The 18,843-nt window shown below is 23.4% G+C and overlaps 5 protein-coding genes across 5 annotated transcripts; 2 read left to right on the forward strand and 3 right to left on the reverse strand.

The window, feature by feature from the left end:
- Positions 1-1,586: 1,586 nt before the first annotated feature.
- DICPUDRAFT_78278 (uncharacterized protein) lies at positions 1,587-2,045 on the reverse strand (the record flags this gene model as incomplete). Its single annotated transcript, XM_003287384.1, has 1 exon — positions 1,587-2,045. One exon carries the CDS (start codon positions 2,043-2,045, stop codon positions 1,587-1,589), a length of 459 nt encoding a protein of 152 aa, XP_003287432.1.
- Positions 2,046-2,339: 294 nt separating this feature from the next.
- DICPUDRAFT_151533 (uncharacterized protein) lies at positions 2,340-4,079 on the reverse strand (the record flags this gene model as incomplete). Its single annotated transcript, XM_003287385.1, has 2 exons — positions 2,340-2,688; positions 2,761-4,079. 2 exons carry the CDS (start codon positions 4,077-4,079, stop codon positions 2,340-2,342), a joined length of 1,668 nt encoding a protein of 555 aa, XP_003287433.1.
- Positions 4,080-8,116: 4,037 nt separating this feature from the next.
- Positions 8,117-10,721, forward strand: DICPUDRAFT_54831 (phosphoribosylamine-glycine ligase). Its single transcript, XM_003287368.1, has 2 exons — positions 8,117-8,602; positions 8,681-10,721. Exons 1-2 carry the CDS (start codon positions 8,162-8,164, stop codon positions 10,631-10,633), a joined length of 2,394 nt encoding a protein of 797 aa, XP_003287416.1. The 5' UTR covers positions 8,117-8,161; the 3' UTR covers positions 10,634-10,721.
- Positions 10,722-10,793: 72 nt separating this feature from the next.
- DICPUDRAFT_151536 (uncharacterized protein) lies at positions 10,794-13,061 on the reverse strand (the record flags this gene model as incomplete). Its single annotated transcript, XM_003287386.1, has 1 exon — positions 10,794-13,061. The coding sequence occupies one exon, from the start codon at positions 13,059-13,061 to the stop codon at positions 10,794-10,796; it is 2,268 nt and encodes a 755-aa protein (XP_003287434.1).
- Positions 13,062-14,090: 1,029 nt separating this feature from the next.
- DICPUDRAFT_32449 (uncharacterized protein) lies at positions 14,091-15,691 on the forward strand (the record flags this gene model as incomplete). Its single annotated transcript, XM_003287369.1, has 3 exons — positions 14,091-14,375; positions 14,457-14,629; positions 14,698-15,691. The coding sequence occupies 3 exons, from the start codon at positions 14,091-14,093 to the stop codon at positions 15,689-15,691; spliced, it is 1,452 nt and encodes a 483-aa protein (XP_003287417.1).
- Positions 15,692-18,843: the final 3,152 nt, after the last annotated feature.

The raw sequence follows: 18,843 nt of genomic DNA on the forward strand, positions 1-18,843 counted from the left end.
GTAAAAAAGGTTGATATATTAGAGGGTTCAGATAAATTAAATAATAATATAGATAATAACAATATAAATAATAACAAAATGGAAACTATTGAAGAAACTACTACATTAAACAACCAAGAGTTACAAAAAGAAAACATCGTTGATGAGGCTCAAGTTGAAGAAATTAAAAAAGAAGAAATTAAAGAGGAGATTAAAGAAGAAATTAAAGAAGAAAATAATGAAGACAATAGAGAAGAGTCCTCACCATCTGAAGAAACTTTAGTCGAAGAAGCTAAAGTTGAACCAGTTGTTGAACCAGTTGTTGAACCAGTTGTTGAACCAGTTGAAGAAGAAGAAGAAGTTAAAGCTGAAGAGTCAGTAGTTATTGAAGATGTTAAAATTGAAGAACCAGTTGCTGAACAACCAATCATTGAAGAACCAATTGTTGAGCAACCAATCATTGAAGAACCAGTTGTTGTTGAAGAAATTAAAGCTGAAGAACCAGTTGTTGAAAAACCAGCTGTAGAAGAACCAGTTGTTGAAGAGCCAAAGGTTGAACCAGCTGTAGAAGAACCAGTTGTTGAAGAACCAGTTGTTGAAAAACCAGCTGTAGAAGAACCAGTTGTTGAAGAACCAAAGGAATCTGAAGAAAAACCAACCATCGAAACTGAGACCGATGATGAAGAAACACCAGTAGATAATAATAATAATAATAATAACAATGATAGCGAAGAGGATGATATAATTGGTAAAAAAGAAGATAAAAAAGAACAAGAAGAAGAATCAGAATCAGAAGGAGAAGAAGAGGACAATAAAGTTGTCGAAGAGGAAAATGATGAAGAAGATCCAAATATTTTATCAGCTGCAGAACTTTCAACTTTTTACAAAGTCGAAGGTAACGAATATTTCAAACATGGTATCTATTTCGATGCTATTGAAAGTTATACCAAAGCAATCTCAATTAAACCATCACATCTTTTATACTCAAATAGATCAATTTCTTATTATAAATTTGGCTTATTTGAAGAATCACTCCAAGATGCACTCGAATCAATTAAACTCGATCAAAAATGGGTTAAAGGTTATCACAGAGCTGGTCAAGCTTTAGAAAAATTAGATAGAAAGGAAGAAGCTATTAAATTTTATAAAGATGGTCTTGCCATCGAACCAGAACATCAAGTTATTACTGAAGCTTTAGAAACTATTTTAGCAAAAGACAAGAAATCAGATCAAAACGAAGGTAAAAAATCAAGTGATGACCCAAGCTCGGATAGCGATAGCAGCTCCGATAGTGATAGCGATAGCTCAGATAGTTCAGACTCTGAATCAGACTCTGGTGATGATATCGACGAAGAAGTATCTGATAAATCTAAAGCTATTGTCCCATATGGAACCGCCTTCAAATGGGCTTCAATTGCTGGTGCCATTGCCGTTGGTTACATTGTTTATAATAAATACTTTAAAAAATAAATTAATCACAATATTAATTTTAAAAATATAAAAAAAATAAAGAAAATAAAAAGATAACTAAAAAAAAAAACTATAATTAAATAAAAGAAAAGCAAGTATGTGTAATAATAAAGTTTATTAAAACATTTGGTTTTTTTTTAATTTAATAATCTATATTGAAAGATTTTGTTTGGTCTAATGTTGTTTTTAAATTTGATATTGTATGCACCCCATTCACCCCCCCGTAATTCTAACTTTAATTCTCCTATCATAGGGAGACCAATAATAATTACCATAAAATCTTCTACAACTTCGAATTTACCAAACATTGTAAAGGGATTTCCCTCATTAGAGATTAGTTCAATACCTATATCTATAACTCCGGAGGAGGGTACAAGCTGATTATTGAGGGTTCTAATTATAACATTAGACTTTTTCAGTTGATTTAATAATGAGTTGGGTAATAATGATTTGGGTATTATGTTAACACCAGATCCAATTGAAAAAATAATGGTATCTTTTGGTAGGTCTTCATCAGCCAAATTTACCATACATCCCACTACATTCTTTTCATTGTTATAATCTGGTTGGTTTTTGGCATGGATATTTCTATTCATTTTTATTATAGTTTTTATTATAGTTTTAATTATTTATAATTATTTGGTTAATTGTTTAATTATTTATAAAAAAAAAAAAAAAAAAAAGATGAGGAAATATTAAATTATTTAATATTTTTTAAATAAAAAAAAAAAAAAAAAAAAAAAAATTATTTTCCTCCCCCCTTTTTTTTTAATTAAATATTATTTTTTATTTTTAAATTAGAAATATGGTTTTATATATTTGGTTTTAATTTTTAATTTTTATAATTATTTGAATAAATACATTTTTCTATTTTTAGTTTTTTTTTTTTATTAGTTATAATAATAACTTTCACCCGAGTTTACTAAAAAGAATACATTATTATGCATTAAAACTAGTGTTATTGGAACTATAAAGCAGTTTATATTAATATATGTTAAAAGATTTAGATTTTTTCTAAATAATTGGATTGGATGGTTTAAAACTGAAATATCGTATTTAACTTGGAATAAATAACGAATAAATAAAAACATCATATAACCAAGGAAACTTGAAAACAAAGCATATATAATTATTAACATAAAAGCTTCAAGAGAAATGTCAAATGGATAGTATTTAGCATTGTTTGAAAATCTTAAGCATGTTGCAAATAAAATATATATTAAAGGTACTGAACAATAGCTAGAATTAGAAAAATAAAAAAATTAATATTTTATAAAAAATAAAAAGAGTAAAATTATATATAATAATTACCTTAAAAATGTATAAAATACTCTATCTACAACTCTAGTCATATGTTCATTTCTTTCCATTGAAATTGGGAATAGTTGACCTAAAACAGTGTAATATGGTTTTTCAAAACTATTTACAGAGGATAACCAGCTATTTGCTCTGGTTCTTTCGTAATGACCTTTGACAATATTTCTATAATTCCAATATTTTTCAGATAAAAAGAAAAGGTAACGTAACATTAAAAGAACCCTAATTAAAATTAAAATTAAAAAGTTTAATTTTGTAAATCTGCTATATAACCAACAAACTGTCATTTCGGTTATTGATTCAGTCCAAAAGGCTATGATATTATGCTGATTAATTGGACAGTATTTTCGGGTTACCCACAACATTGCTTGAGTTAGCAAGAAAGTTTTGAAAAAAAAGATTAACATTACCAAAGTTTGAGCTTCTATTAATGAGAAAAATATAACAAAGGTAACACATAGAAATTGACCCATTATTAACAAAACTACAAATATCATAAAGTGAACAAAATCCATGAAAAAGGAATATTTAAAACGATCTGGTGATACAATATAAAGAATAATTGGTAAAACTACAGCTGTCATTCCAAATGAGACACCAATAACAACTGGTGGCGGGTAACTCTTTGAATACTGACTGATAAACGAAAATGTTAATGACGTTAAAATGGTATGAATTGCTAATGGTAATAACCACATATTAATTCCTTTAACAAAGATTCTTGCCCAACCTACAACCATCATGGATATTAATACAGTTACTACTGGTATATACATAATCGAATATTCCCAACCTGGTAAGAAACCTGGATATGGTTTTGATAGGGGTAGTAATACCGTAAAAAAAGTTGCAACCATAGGAATTAAATAAATTTTAATCATAAATGTGAAATTCTCTGATAACTGGTTAGCTTTATTGTATTTTGAAACTGGTATTGGGTTCTGCATTGAATTTATTACAAAAATTTTATCTTGTTGGTAATAGGGTTGCACAAAATTGTTTGCTTGATATGCACTCGACGAATAACTGGGTTTTATATTTGCACCATCATATTCATTTTCGTTTAATGGTATTGGGATTTCTTGAAAGTATCCATTTTGATTTGAATCTTGTTGGTTATATGAATTATTTAAATTATTATTCATATTATTACTACTATTATAATTATTCTGATTATTATTATAAATATTATTACTGATATTAGGATTTAAAATATTACTATTTATTATGCTATTGCTTACACTTTCTGTTAACAAATATTGAGATCTAGATTGAGAATATGATAATCCTGATAAATGTTCATTTATTTCCATTGAATGGAAATTTTATTTTAAAAAAAAAAAAATTAATAATGAAATCTTTATTTTTTTTAAAATTTTCAATTTATTATTTAATAAAGTAAAATAGTATTTTAAAAAATATGAAAAAAAAAAATTTAAATTAAAGAAAAAAAAAAGAGAAAAAAAAAACAAAACAATAACCTTGTGTGAATTTATTTATTAATAATTAAAAATATAACTATATATATTTTAAAAATAAAAATTTAAAGAAATGTAATAAATTTTAAGATTTTTTGTAATTTATTATTTATTTTAATGATATCACTATTTTTTTTATTATTTATTTTAAAATTAATTTAAAATCACACATATATTTAAAAAACAATTAGATCTATTTAAAATATCTTTTAATATTTTCATTAGGGCGGTAATGATATCAACCCTATTAGAAATGACAAATGGTGTGTGTGTGATTTGATTAATTTTTTTTTTTTGTGTGTGTCGTGATTTATTTTATTTTATTTTAACAACCCACATTAAATAAATATATATTAACAATATAAAAAAATAAACACAATTCTAAAAATGGTGAACTAAAAAATAGATTTATACTAAAAAATTATATTTTGATAATATTGGCTTTTAATCTTATTATAATACCCTTTAGTTTAATAAATAATAATAAGTATAATGATTTATAATTGATGTTAATTATAAAGAGTGAAAAAAAAAAAGTGAAGAATAAAAAGAGAGAAGAGAATTAATGATATTAAATAAATTAAATAAAATAAAATAATAAAAATAAATAAATATATTTTTTTTATTAAATTAATTTATTTAAAAATAACCCACATTTTTTATTTTTATATTTTTAACTATTATTAAAATAAAATCATAAAACCCAATACTTTAAAATATCTTTATATCACACACAGAAAACCTCAGTATAAAGTACTACTACTATTTTATGTAAAAATAAAATTATAATAGAATGAGATGTATACTATTTATATTTACTTTATTTTTTTAATAAAGAACAACACAATATTTAAAATAATCTTACAACATTAATCAAAAAAAAAAATAAAATAAATTTATCGACTTTAATAACAACAATTACTACTTTAATTATTTTATATAGTGATATACTATTTTTTTGTCAAAATAATATTTAAAAAAAAAAAAAAGAGAGAAGATAATAATTTTTTTTTTCTAACATATTCTCACACAAAAACTTTTTATAATGATGAATCAGACCCACCTTCCCCCTATCATTATAATATTTAAACGAAAGAAAGAAAGAAAAATTGTATCATTTATATTTATAAAAAAAATTGAATATCAAAAAAATAATATTTTTAAAATACATACAACAATTAAAAGTGTATTTATTGATGTATATAATAAAAAATAGTTTGGTGGGTGTAATATTAACTATTAATATTCGAAATTTAAAAAAGATTTTATAAAAATTTGTGAAAATACTACCCAATACTATTTCCTTATAAATGTGTTTAAATTATAAAAATTTATTTTTATTTTAAATGTTTATAATTATTATGATGTATATTTAATTAATAGATTATCTATATTTGATTTCTCTATACTAGTATCAACATTATTATATAGTGAGTTTATAATTGAAGCTATTTTTTGTTTTTCATCTTTAGAAATAAATTGAATGTTTAGATTGATACGATTGATTTTTAAAATATTATTTAAAATATTAAAAATTAAATTAAATTCTTTATTTCTATAAAATAAATAATAAAAAATTAGTTTTGATTTTTTTTTAAATTATTATTTTAAAGGTATACATACGCTAAATAGTAGTCTTCTAAAATTTTAACAATATCGGTAAATAATGAAGGTGTTAAAGCTTCATCTAAAATTCTTGGGATTTGGTTTGGATCTATAAGTTTAAAGTATTGATATAATGATGATAAGTCGCCTTTAAAAGAGTGATAAGTTCTTTCAAAATCAAAAGAGTTCTTTGGTGGGAACTTTGGTACTGGTGCTTTAATATTTGACATTCTACTTAATCTTTCTTGAAGTGATAATGGTTTATTAGCTGTTGTTGGAGTAGTAGTGGATGATGTAGTAGTAGCAGGTGATGTTGAGTTGGTCGATGAGGTGGAGATGGCGCTATTTGATTTGACAGTTTCAATTGGTGTCGCTGTAGATTGCTTTATTATGATTGGATCGGATATAGTTTCTATTTTACTAATTGGTTTATTTACAGTACTATTGTTATGATTGTTACCAACCTCTTGAATTTTAATTGATTTGCTTTTTTCCTCTTTTTCTTTTCTTTCTTTTTCAAATTTCTCTTTTTCTAATTTTTCTTTTTCCTTTTCTTTTTCTAAATTCTCTTTTTCTATTTGCTGTTTTTCTTTTAATAACCTTAAAGCTTTATTTAATTCATTTTGAATTTCTTTATTATTTGGGTCCTGGTTTAAAATATGCTTGAAATCTGATACTGCCTCTTCATATTTTTTCAACTCGATCCTTGCTAAAGCTCTTCTATGATAACACTTCATATATGATGGATCTAAAGTTAAACATCTTGTTGAGTCGATTTCGACTTGGTTATAGTTCTTTAGTTTTAAATATGCCATTGCTCTGTTTCCATACAACACCGCATTGGTTGAATCTAGTTGGATACCCAATGTATAATATTCAATTGATTCTTTATACTTTTGTTGACCAAACAATGCATTGCCTTTTTCCTTATACTTTATTGATTCATTTGTATTGTCTATTATATTATTTGAATTTGTATTTGTATTTTTATTATTTGTATTTATTGTAACTGTTGGTAATGCTGTTGTGTTATCAATCACTTTATTTTTTATAGGTTCAGTATTATTGATTTTTGATTTTTTTATTTCTGCATCTTTTTTTTTAATTTCGCTTTGCCAAATTTTTAAATCTTTTATATAATCATTCAAATATTGATTATTTTGTGTCATTATTTTAATTTTAAATTTAAAGATGAAATGTAATGAAAAAATAAAAATAAAAATAAAAATAAAAATAAAAATTAAAAAAATGAAAAAAAAAAAAAAAAAAAAAAAAAAAAAAAAATTTTTGTTTATTTTTTTTTGTTTAAAATTAAATTTTATAATTCAATTAATTATAAATTTATATCGCTCTATTATTTATTTATTTATTATATTTATAAATAAATATCAGATAAACCATGGATAAAATAAAAAGTTAAAACATTCAATGAATCATTTAAAATAGTCAAAAAAAAAATATAGAGATATTAAAGATCAAAACCAATTTCATAGGTTAAACTTAACAAATAAATGATAAAATACCATAATACAACAATAGTAGACATTAAAAGATTTTAGTTGATTAACGGGTATAATTAATAATCAAATAAACAATGACTCCGAGCCACATAAAAAAAATAAAAATAAAAATAAAAATTAAAAATAAATAATTTTAATTTCCGATCAAATAATAGTTATGGTTTTTTTTTATTTATTTTCTTTATTGTGTACATTTATTTCTTTAAATCACATTGGTTTTTTTTTTTTTTTTTTGCTTTTTTTTTTTATTACATTTGTTTTACCGAAAGGCTTAATTTAAAATATTTTTTTTTTTTTTTATTTTTATTTTTAATTTTTTTTTTTACATTTTTTCCAAAAGACGAGATAGGAAGAAATAAAAAAAAAATTACTTTGTTTATTTTTTTTTTCAATAATAATCAATATCTAAAAGTAAGGATCTAAAATTAAATTTTATTGCTCAAACACACACATACACCGCACACAGAGTTTTTATTGTTATTTTTTGTAACACAATAAAAATACCCCTCCAAATTATACACATACCCCCTCACGCGTGATATTCACTTTTATTTTTTTTATTTTTTTCAAATTTTTATTTTTTTTTAATATAATTTTTTTTTAATTTAAAATTTAATATTATAATTGAAAATACAATAATAATTTTTTTATATTTTATTTATTTATTTGTTTTTTATTATTTATTAAAATTAATTAAATTAATATTTTTTTTTTTATTTTTTTTTTTTTCAAAATCAAAACCCAAATCCCAAAATCAAAATCAAAATAATATCAAAAGAATAAAGAAAAGAAATGAAAAATAATATTTTAGTAATTGGATCTGGTAGTAGAGAACATGCTATAACATGGAAATTATTACAATCTAAAGATGTTGATAAAGTTATTTTAGTACCAGGTAATGCAGCTAATGCCACTATGGATAGAGTTATCAGTGTTCAATGTTCAAAGATTGACGGCGAATCCATTTCAAATATTTGTAAAGATTATAATGTAGAATTAGTATTTGTTGGACCAGAGGTACCATTAGTTGACGGTATTGCTGATCAATTAAAGAGAAAGGGTATTAGTTGTTTTGGACCATCAATGAAAGCCGCAGAAATTGAAGGTTCAAAAGTATTCTGTAAAGATTTTATGGCTAGAAATAATATTCCAACAGCAACTTATCAAACTTTCACAGATTATAATAAAGCAAAAGAATATATTGAAACATTAAATTATAATATAGTATTAAAAGTAAGGTTATTTATATATATGTATGACAATTGATGATTGAATAATTAATTAATTAATTAATGATTATTTTTATTTTAGGCATCAGGATGTGCTGCAGGTAAAGGTGTTTTAATTCCAAAAAATAAAGAAGAAGCTTTAAATTCATTAAAGAGAATTATGATTGATAAAGAGTTTGGTAGTGCCGGTGATGAAATTGTTATTGAAGAGTTTTTAGATGGTGAAGAATGTAGTTTAATGTGTTTTTCAGATGGTTATAGTTGTGTTGTAATGCCACCAGCTCAAGATCATAAAAGAGTATTTGATAACGATCAAGGACCAAATACAGGTGGTATGGGTGCCTATGCTCCAGCCCCATTCGTCATCAATACAAAGAGTGGTAAAGGTTCAAGTGGATTCGGTAGTATTATTGATCGTTGTGTTGAATCAATTTTAAAACCAACCATCAATGGTATGAGAAAAGAAGGTAGACCATTTGTTGGTGTATTATTTGCAGGTTTAATGGTCAATAAGCAAAATGGTGATATTAAAGTTTTAGAATTTAATTGTCGTATGGGTGACCCAGAGACTCAAGTAGTTTTACCATTATTAGAAACCGATCTTTATGAAATCGTTTCAGCTTGCTGCGATGGTCGTTTAGATAGCATCAATGTTAAGTGGTCAGATAAATATGCCGTTACTGTAGTTGCCGCCTCAAAAGGTTATCCAGATAGTTATCCAAAAGGTATTAAAATTCAAGGTCTCGAGAATAACAGTCACATCAATCAAGATAATATAATTTTCCAAGCCGGTACCATTAAGAAGGGTGATGAAATTTTAACAAATGGTGGTCGTGTTTTATCAGTCACAGCATTATCAACACAATTAGAGGATGCTATTCAAAAATCATACACACTTTTAAAGACTATCTCATTTGATGGTATGCATTATCGTTCAGATATTGGTCAAAAGGCATTAAATCATTTAAAAGAACAAAAAGAAAAACAAGAAAAATCAGTTTCATACAGCGAATCAGGTGTAGACATTGAAAGAGGTGATGCCGTTGTTGATAACATTGGCCCATTAGCTAAAATGACATCAAGATTAGGTTGTGTTAGTGATTTAGGTGGTTTTGGTGCATTATTCGATACTAAAGCTGCTGGTTTCAAAGATCCAATCCTTGTTTCAGGTACTGATGGTGTTGGTACAAAATTAAAAATTGCTCAAGAACTTGGTAGACACGATACTATTGGTATCGATTTGGTTGCTATGTGTGTCAATGATGTTGTAGTTCAAGGTGCTGAGCCATTATTCTTTTTAGATTATTTTGCCACAGGTAGAATTCATGTTAATGTAGCCACTCAAGTTGTTGCAGGTATTGCTAAGGGTTGCAAAGATTCAGGTTGTGCTTTAATTGGTGGTGAAACCGCTGAAATGCCAGGTATGTACAAAGATGGTGAATATGATTTAGCAGGTTTCTCAGTTGGTGCTGTAGAACGTACCCAAATGTTACCAAAGAATATTGCCCCAGGAAATGTTTTATTAGGTTTAGCATCATCAGGTGTTCATTCAAATGGTTATTCATTAGTACGTTATTTAATCGAAAAGAAGAGTGGTCTTACTTATAGTGACAAAGCTCCATTTGACTCTAGTAAAACTCTTGGTGAAGTCCTTTTAACCCCAACTAAATTATACGTTTTATCTTGTCTTGCTGCTATCAAGGCTGGTGGTGTCAACGGTTTGGCTCATATCACCGGTGGTGGTATCACTGAAAATTTACCAAGAGTTATTCCAGATGGTTTAGATTGTGAAGTTAAATTAAACAGTTGGGAAATTTTACCAATTTTCAAATATTTAAATCAATTAGGTAATATGGAAATCACTGAATTATTAAAAACATTTAATTGTGGTATTGGTATGATTTTAATTGTAGATCAAGATAAAGTTTCAAGTATTAAAGCAGTTTTAGAATCAATGAACGAAACAGTTTATGAAATTGGTAAAGTTGTACAATCAAATAATAAAAACCAAAAATCAAAAGTAGTTTATAATTAAATTAAATAAATATAATAAAATAAATAATAAATTAAAAATAATAATAATATAATATTATTATTAAATAAATAATGGTATTTTATAAAATAATAATTAAATTTTTTATTTACTTTTTTTTTTTTTTTTAAACTTTTTTTATTTTGAAATGATATAATTTGTTTTAGAGATTAAACCATTTTTTCTTCTTTTTATCAACAATATTTATATTATTTAAATTATTATTATTTGAATTGTTTGCATTATTTGATGTAAAATGGTTTGAATTGAAGTTGTTATTAAAGTTATTGTTTGAGTTGTTAGTATTGAATGATTTTAAATAGTAAAAGTTATTTTGATTTTTTATTAAACAGTTATTGATTTCTTTAATATGATCATCTTTAAAACAATTACCTTGCAAATCTAAAAGTTGGATAGATTTATTCAATTTAAAAATATTGATTATAGTATGATAGCATTTTTTTAAATTCAAATCTATAGTTTGTTGAGATTGTTGTTGGTTATTAATTGCCTGATTTTCAATAAGATTATTAAATGATAAATTTAAATTTATCAAAGAACTATTGGATTCTAAAGAGTTGAATATCATTATAAATGAATTTAATTGAATATTATTGTAGCTGAGGTCTAATACTTTTAAAGATTTGTTGTCTTTTAGCATTATGTTGATACTGTTGTCATTATTAGATGAATGAGTTGTTGTAGTTGTGGTGGTGGTGTTTTCATCAAATATTTTATTGTTTCTGAGATAAAGCTTCTTTAAAGTATTGTTTGAGTTTTTTAAAGATTCAAAAATATTTTTACATCCATTTAAACCTAAATAATTATCTGATAGATCGAGTAGTTTTAAATTTGAATTAACCTTTAACATTATTCCAAATTCGTATCCCACCTCCTCTGGTAATAGATTGTTTGATAAATATAATTCCGATAATGTTTGATTGAACGATAAGCTAATTCCCATTTCTATACCAGTATCTTTGCCGAGTTGATTATATATTAAGCTAAGTGATTTAAGTGAGGTATTCGCTTTTAAAGCTCTTGCAATTTTTTTCCCACATTCATCATCTAATTTTAAATAATTTAAATCTAAACGAGTTAAAGATTTGTTATATTGAATAGGTTCTGCTAAACCTAAATTAAACCCTTTTCCAAAGGTGTTATGACTGAGATTTAAATATTTTAAAGTTTTATTATCAATGAGGGATTTTAGTGAATCTATAAATTTAGAGTTTATTGAATTTGATGAGGGTGAGGAAGGTATCCAATGGTTTGCTGATGAGAATTGAAAATCTGTTCCACTTGAACCCATCATCCATGAATTTGATGCAGGTGGGGTTCCTAATAAAGACTGGTTTAGATTGTGTGTAGGACTGTTTAGTGATAGGAAATTTAAATTTAAATTGTTATTAAAGTTATTAAAGTTATTATTTATTGAAATCAAAATATTGTTATTTATAGGGCTATTTTGAAATGAGATATTGTTATTACTACTGTTCATGATATTATTATTATTATTATTGGTATTGTTACTAGTTGTTGTGTTGTTGTTAATTGTTACTTGGTTATATTGAATAACTGGTGTTAGTGGAGGTGATATACTAAAGTTTGTCATTATTGAATCTATTCTACATGTTGCTTCTAAATTTAACTCTGTTACTGTATTATTGTATGCTAAATTTTCTAAGATGGACTTTAATCCAGATGTTTTGAATTCATTAAAGCTCAGGTTGAGTTTTTTCAATGTTTTGTTGTGTCGAATTGTGTCACCTAAAAGGATTCCATCTTTTTCTCTTAAATAGTTTCTACTTAGGTTTAATTCGGTTAAACAATTATTGTTTTTTAGCGATGATATAATAAAACTTGAACCATTTGAAACTAGATCTAAATTCATCAGTTCTAATTTTATAATATTATAATGATTATAGTTGAGTAAAATATCCGATAGCTTTTGACCAAACTGATTTTCACAATCTAAACTATAATTTACCAAACTTAATGATTGGATTGTATTACATTCATTTAATAGTTGTTGTAATTTCCCATTTAGCAGTTGATATCCTCTTGGTGTTAATATCTCTGTGTTTTTAAAATTATTATTATTGCTATATGAAGTTGAAGTTGTATAAGAGGTTGTTCCATGGTTATTATTAGTATTATTATTATTTTGCTGAATTAGTTGCCTGGTTAAATAAATATCTGTAAATTTACATTCTCTGCCATTTTTTATAATTGGTTTGGTTATATATCTTAAAATATTTTCTAAATTACATGATTTAATAAAACAAAAGTGATATGGTATTATAGTTGTACCCCATTTCTTGCATACCAATGATAGTTTTACTAAACAATAAATAGTTGGTTCATTTTCGCTGACCTTTTCAATAATAATTGATAAAATATAATTTGGTAATGTTATAGTTTTATTCATTTAATTAGAAAAACTAATTATTATTATTTATTTTTATATTATTTTTATTATATTATAGTATTCTTTTATTATTATTATTAATAATATATTTATATTATTATATTTATAACTTGTAAAAAAATATTCAAAATAAAAAAAAAATTTTAAATTGAAAAATAAATATTTTAAATTTAAATAACAAACTTTATTTAATTACTATTACTAATATTATTACTACTATAATTATTTTATATTTTGTTTTAATAATTTTAATATAAAAAAAAAAAAAAAAAAAATGATTTTTTTAAAAAAAAAAAAAAAAAAATAAATTATTATTATATATACTATTTATATTTTTTGTTTAAATAATTTTATATGTATGGTTTAATACTAATAATAATATAAATAATAATGAAAACATATGATAATTTATTTAAAAAAGTTATATGATTGAAAAAATCCCTATCTAACCACCCACACAAAAAACAACACACACTCTCTTTAAAAACACACACCCACGCACACCCAAATCACACTGTCACTCCTATATTTGTATACATGTTTATTATTTGTTTTACATAAAAATTAATATTTTATCAATAATTATTTTAAACAATAATATTACTTTTATTTGTATGATATGATAAATATGATTATTAATAAAAAAAAAAAAAACTTAAACAGTTATTTTTTTTTTCTTTAATTTTATTTGGTTAATCTCAAAAATAATTTTAAATGATAAATATTAATATTATTAATTTTAAAAAGTGAGATTTATAATTTTAAATTAATTAATTTATATAAATAGGAATAATTCCATGAAAATTATTCAAAATAGATATTTATTACTTTTTTTTTTTTTAAAAATTTAATTTTTTTTTATTTTTTTTTTTAAATTAATATAAACACTTTTTTTTTCATTTTTTTTTTCATTAATTAATATTCCAATCAAATAACATTATTGTATCTTTTTATCAGTTTGTAATCTATATTTAAAACACACATTTTAGAAATATCCTCCAATGTCCAATAAATAATTTATATAGAAAAATGATAAATAATCATAATAACGATATACTATCATCATCATCAGAATCTAAAATAAAAAAAAAATATAAAAATAATAAAAAAATAAATCAAAATTTATTCAGTAATGATGTTGATTATATATATAACCTACCAGAAGAGATATTTGTAAAAATATTAAGTTATTTATATGAAGGCGATATATTTAATTGTAGTTTAGTTTCAAATTATTGGTACAAAGTTACACAATCTGATGAAGTTTGGTTAAATATATACAAAAAAATATCTTTCCATTGTCAATTGTTAAAGGTTATTATTTTTATTTTAATATATTTTTTTTTTAAAAAAAAAAGGGTTTTTACTAATTTTCTATTTTTTTTATTTTTAAAGCAAGATTATGAATTTGACTTTAAATCAATTATGAAATCAAATGATATTGCAAAAAGTAATTGGAAAAATGGAAAGTATAAAGTTAAAGTTTTTAATAATGCACATTCCGAAGTACCTACATCAATTAAATTTACTGGTAAATATATAATAAGCTCATCAAACTCAGCAGTAAAGTAAATTAAACCAATAAAATTTATTCTTATTAAAAATTTTTATTAACGCATTTCTTTTTTATTTCTAGAGTTTGGGATTATTTTAAATCTGAAGGTATATTTACTTTTAAAACTAAAAACCCTATCAATGTTATGGAGTTGGATATTAGAAATAAAAAAGTTATAGGTGGAGCATTAAATGGTTTTGTAAATGTATTCAATTTAAAAACGAACGAAATCGAAGCATCTTTTAAAGGTCATCAATCATTTGTTAGCTGTTTAAAATCCAATCATAATTCAACAATTTTTTGCACAGGCTCAAAGGATAAAGAAATAAGGCTATGGACAATAGATAATAACCAATACTATACAGATGACGATCAACAAGAAAACTCATCATTAAGAATGATAAGACTTTTAGGTTCACATACAAAAATAATTACAAATGTCGAGTGGTGTAATAGAAATAATAACCATTTGGTAAGCTCAGGTGATAAATTAATAAAGTTATGGGATGTCGAAACAGGTCAGTGCATTACATCTCTCGAAGGTTCATCATTAAATATTAATCCATCTTGTCTTTCCGTTAAAGATGGATTTATTGCATCTGGTGGTGAAGGTAATACAGTTTCGATTTGGGATAAAAGACTGGATACTCCTATTAAAAAAATTGTAACCTCCGATACCATATTCTATACTCTACAGTACGAGCCATCCCTAGACTCAATGGTAACCGGATCTTTCGATTTCATAAGATGTTTCCATGTTTCCAGTGCTACTTTAATTTCGACACTCAATCACAAACCAGCCCTAGTTAGCTCCGCACACTATGACCCAGAAAAAGTTATTAGTTTTGGTTTAGATGGAATAATAAATGTTTGGAATTGTAATTTAGATTATTCACAATCACCCAATCCAGCAATAAACAACAAATGTAATTATAAAATAGAATGTCAACCTTTGATAAGAACAACTCATGTGGACGAAACCAAAATCATAACAGGCAGTTATGATAACACTATAAGAATATTCGATTTTACCAATGATAAAAAAGATGAAAGCAATAAATGTACTATAATGTAAATTAATTAGTGATTAAAAATTATCGTTTTAAAACATATTATTCTACACATTTTTTAAATTAGCTCTATAAATAGACCCAAAAAATAACTAGATTGCATTAACACTAGGTTTTACAATGATTTTATAAGATAATAAAATGATATTAATACCATTATTTTATTTATTTTATTTATTTTATTTATATTTTTTTATACTATTAGCCACTCTTAGCAAAGAGTGTTTCCAGCTCTACCACGGGGAGGTTAGTATATTAGAGCCGAATGGTTAATTATTTATACCTTCAGGCAATATAAATAATTAAACACCATATTGAAAATTTGTGGTTAATTATGTATGCCACCACGCAGAATACATAATCAACCACCTCATTGAATATTAGGTAAATTTCAAAAACATAGATACCAAACGGGCCCAACTCAGTATCTATGTAATCAAAATACCTATAGAGAGTTTATTAAATGATAAAAGAGTGAAAAAAATAAAAAAACAAATAAATGTATGAAAAAAGTGAAAAATATAACAAATGAAAGAGTGAATAAAAAAACAAATAAATAAATGTAATGAAAAGAGTGAGAAAAAATATATATTTAAATATATTTAAAAGAGTGACTTGACTTGACTTGATTGGACTGGATGAATGGTTGTAAAAAATTTTAACTTTTACTTATCTTTATATTGTTGAATGATCCAATCCAATTGTATATTCTTGAATGTTTATAATGATTTAAAATTATGGTATCTAAATAAATAAAAAACTATAGTTGAATTATAATAATTAAATGTAAAATAATCCTTGATATTTTTATGCTAAATAATCCTCGATATGCTTTGATAATATTTATATTAATTCCCGATATATTTTAATGCTAAATAATCGTAGATTATATTTTAATTATACACAATAGTTGAATTTTAATAATAATTTAATTAAATGATAAAAAATCCTTGAATATTCTAATGATTCAATATAGTTTATATTTTTATATGCTATATAATACTTGATATTTTAAATTATCCATAATATTTGATATTTTAAATGCTACATAATAATTGATTTTTGATCCAATAAAATACTTTTACTATAATACCATAAATCTTGATATTATTGAATAGTCCAAACCAATTGTATATTCTTGAATGTGTATAATGAAATAAATTTTATAAAATTATGGTATCAAAATAAAAAATACTTATTTGTTTTAACGATAAATTATCCTTGATATTTATAATGTTAAAAAATCCTTGATTATATTTTAATACAAAATTGTTGATATTTTTATATGCTATATAATTCTTGATATTTTTAATTATCCATAATATTTGATATATCATGAATACTACACAAAACTTGATAATTCTTAATGATCCATTATATTTAATATTCTTGAATGTTGCACAATATTTGATATGTTTTAATGATCCAATATAATAATTACATTATAATTATTATACAATAAATTTTGATATTATTGAAAATAGAATGAAATGAAATGTAATGGGTGAATAAATGCAGTGGTTAATTATGTATCCCACCACGCAGAATACATAATTAACCACCATATTGATAATATAATAAAATGAAATGTAATGGGTGACAAATTTAAACAACAAATAAATGTGTTGGGTGAATAAATTAGAGCCGAATGGTTAATTATGTATCCCACCACGCAGAATACATAACTAAACACCATATTGATAATAGAATGAAATGTAATGTAATGGGTGAATAAAAAAACAACAAATAAATGTAATGGAAATTTAACTTGACAAAGCTAAAATTTGACTTGATATTTTTTAATGATAAATAAAACTTGATTTGTTTAAATGCTAAATAAATATTTGATATTATAAATGTTAAATATTGCTTGATATTTTTTAAATGCTTAATAATACTTGATATTTTTTAAATGCTTAATTATACTTGATATTATTTTATAATTTTTAAATGCTAAATAATAATTGATATTTTTGTATGATCACTATTACTTGATAATTTATATACAAATAATACTTGATATTTTTGTGTTATCCATATTAATTGATATTTTTTAAAAGATAAAAAATATCTGATATTTTGTATGACCATATTATTTGATATTTTTTAATACTTATTTACTTGATGTTTTGCATGATCCATAATACTTACCTTATAATCATTACATCCAATAAATAACAATTAGTTGATCGAAAACTTAATTGAATATTACATAATATTTGATATTTTTAAATAATACATAATTCATGATATTTCTCATTGCTAATAAAACTTGATATATTTAAATGATAAATAATTCTTGATATTTTTAAATAATACATAACTCATGATATTTTTCAATGCTAATAACACTTGATATGTTTATATGATAAATAATATTTGATATTTTAAATGCTATATATTACTTGATATGTTTATGTGATAAATAATACTTGATATATGTGAATATATTAGAGCCGAATGGTTAATTATGTATCCCACCACGCAGAATACATAATTAACAACCATATTGATAATAGAATGAAATGAAATGTAATGGGTGAATAATTAAAACAACAAATAAATGCAGTGGGTGAGTATATTAGAGCTGAATGGTTAATTATGTATCCCACCACGCAGAATACATAACTAACCACCATATTGATAGTATAATGAAATGAATTGTAATGGGTGAAAAATTAAAATAACAAATAAATGTAGTGGGTGAATGATAAATAATATTTGATATTTTTTTATGATTAATAATACTTGATATTTTTTAATGATAAATAATATTTGATATTTTTAAATGATAATAATACTTGATATTTTTTAATGATAAATAAAACTTGATATGTTTAAATACTAAATATTACTTGATATTTTAAATGGTAAATAATACTTGATATTTTTGTATGATCCATGTTATTTGATATTTTTTAAAAAAATTTTTTTTTGAAATTATTTCTTTTTCTTTTTTTTTATAGTTTTTAATAAAATTTTATATATTTTTTTTTAATGCTAAAAAATCATTTTTATAATGCTAAAAATCCTCGATAGCTTTAATGCTTAAAAATCATTTATATGTTTTAATGCTAAAAAATCCTCGATAGCTTTAATGCTATAAATCTTTTATATATTTAAATGCTAAAAAATCCCCGATAGTTTTAATGCTTAA

The sequence above is a fragment of the Dictyostelium purpureum genome (genome assembly GCF_000190715.1).
Source record: "Dictyostelium purpureum unplaced genomic scaffold DICPUscaffold_99, whole genome shotgun sequence".
Taxonomy (NCBI): domain Eukaryota; phylum Evosea; class Eumycetozoa; order Dictyosteliales; family Dictyosteliaceae; genus Dictyostelium; species Dictyostelium purpureum.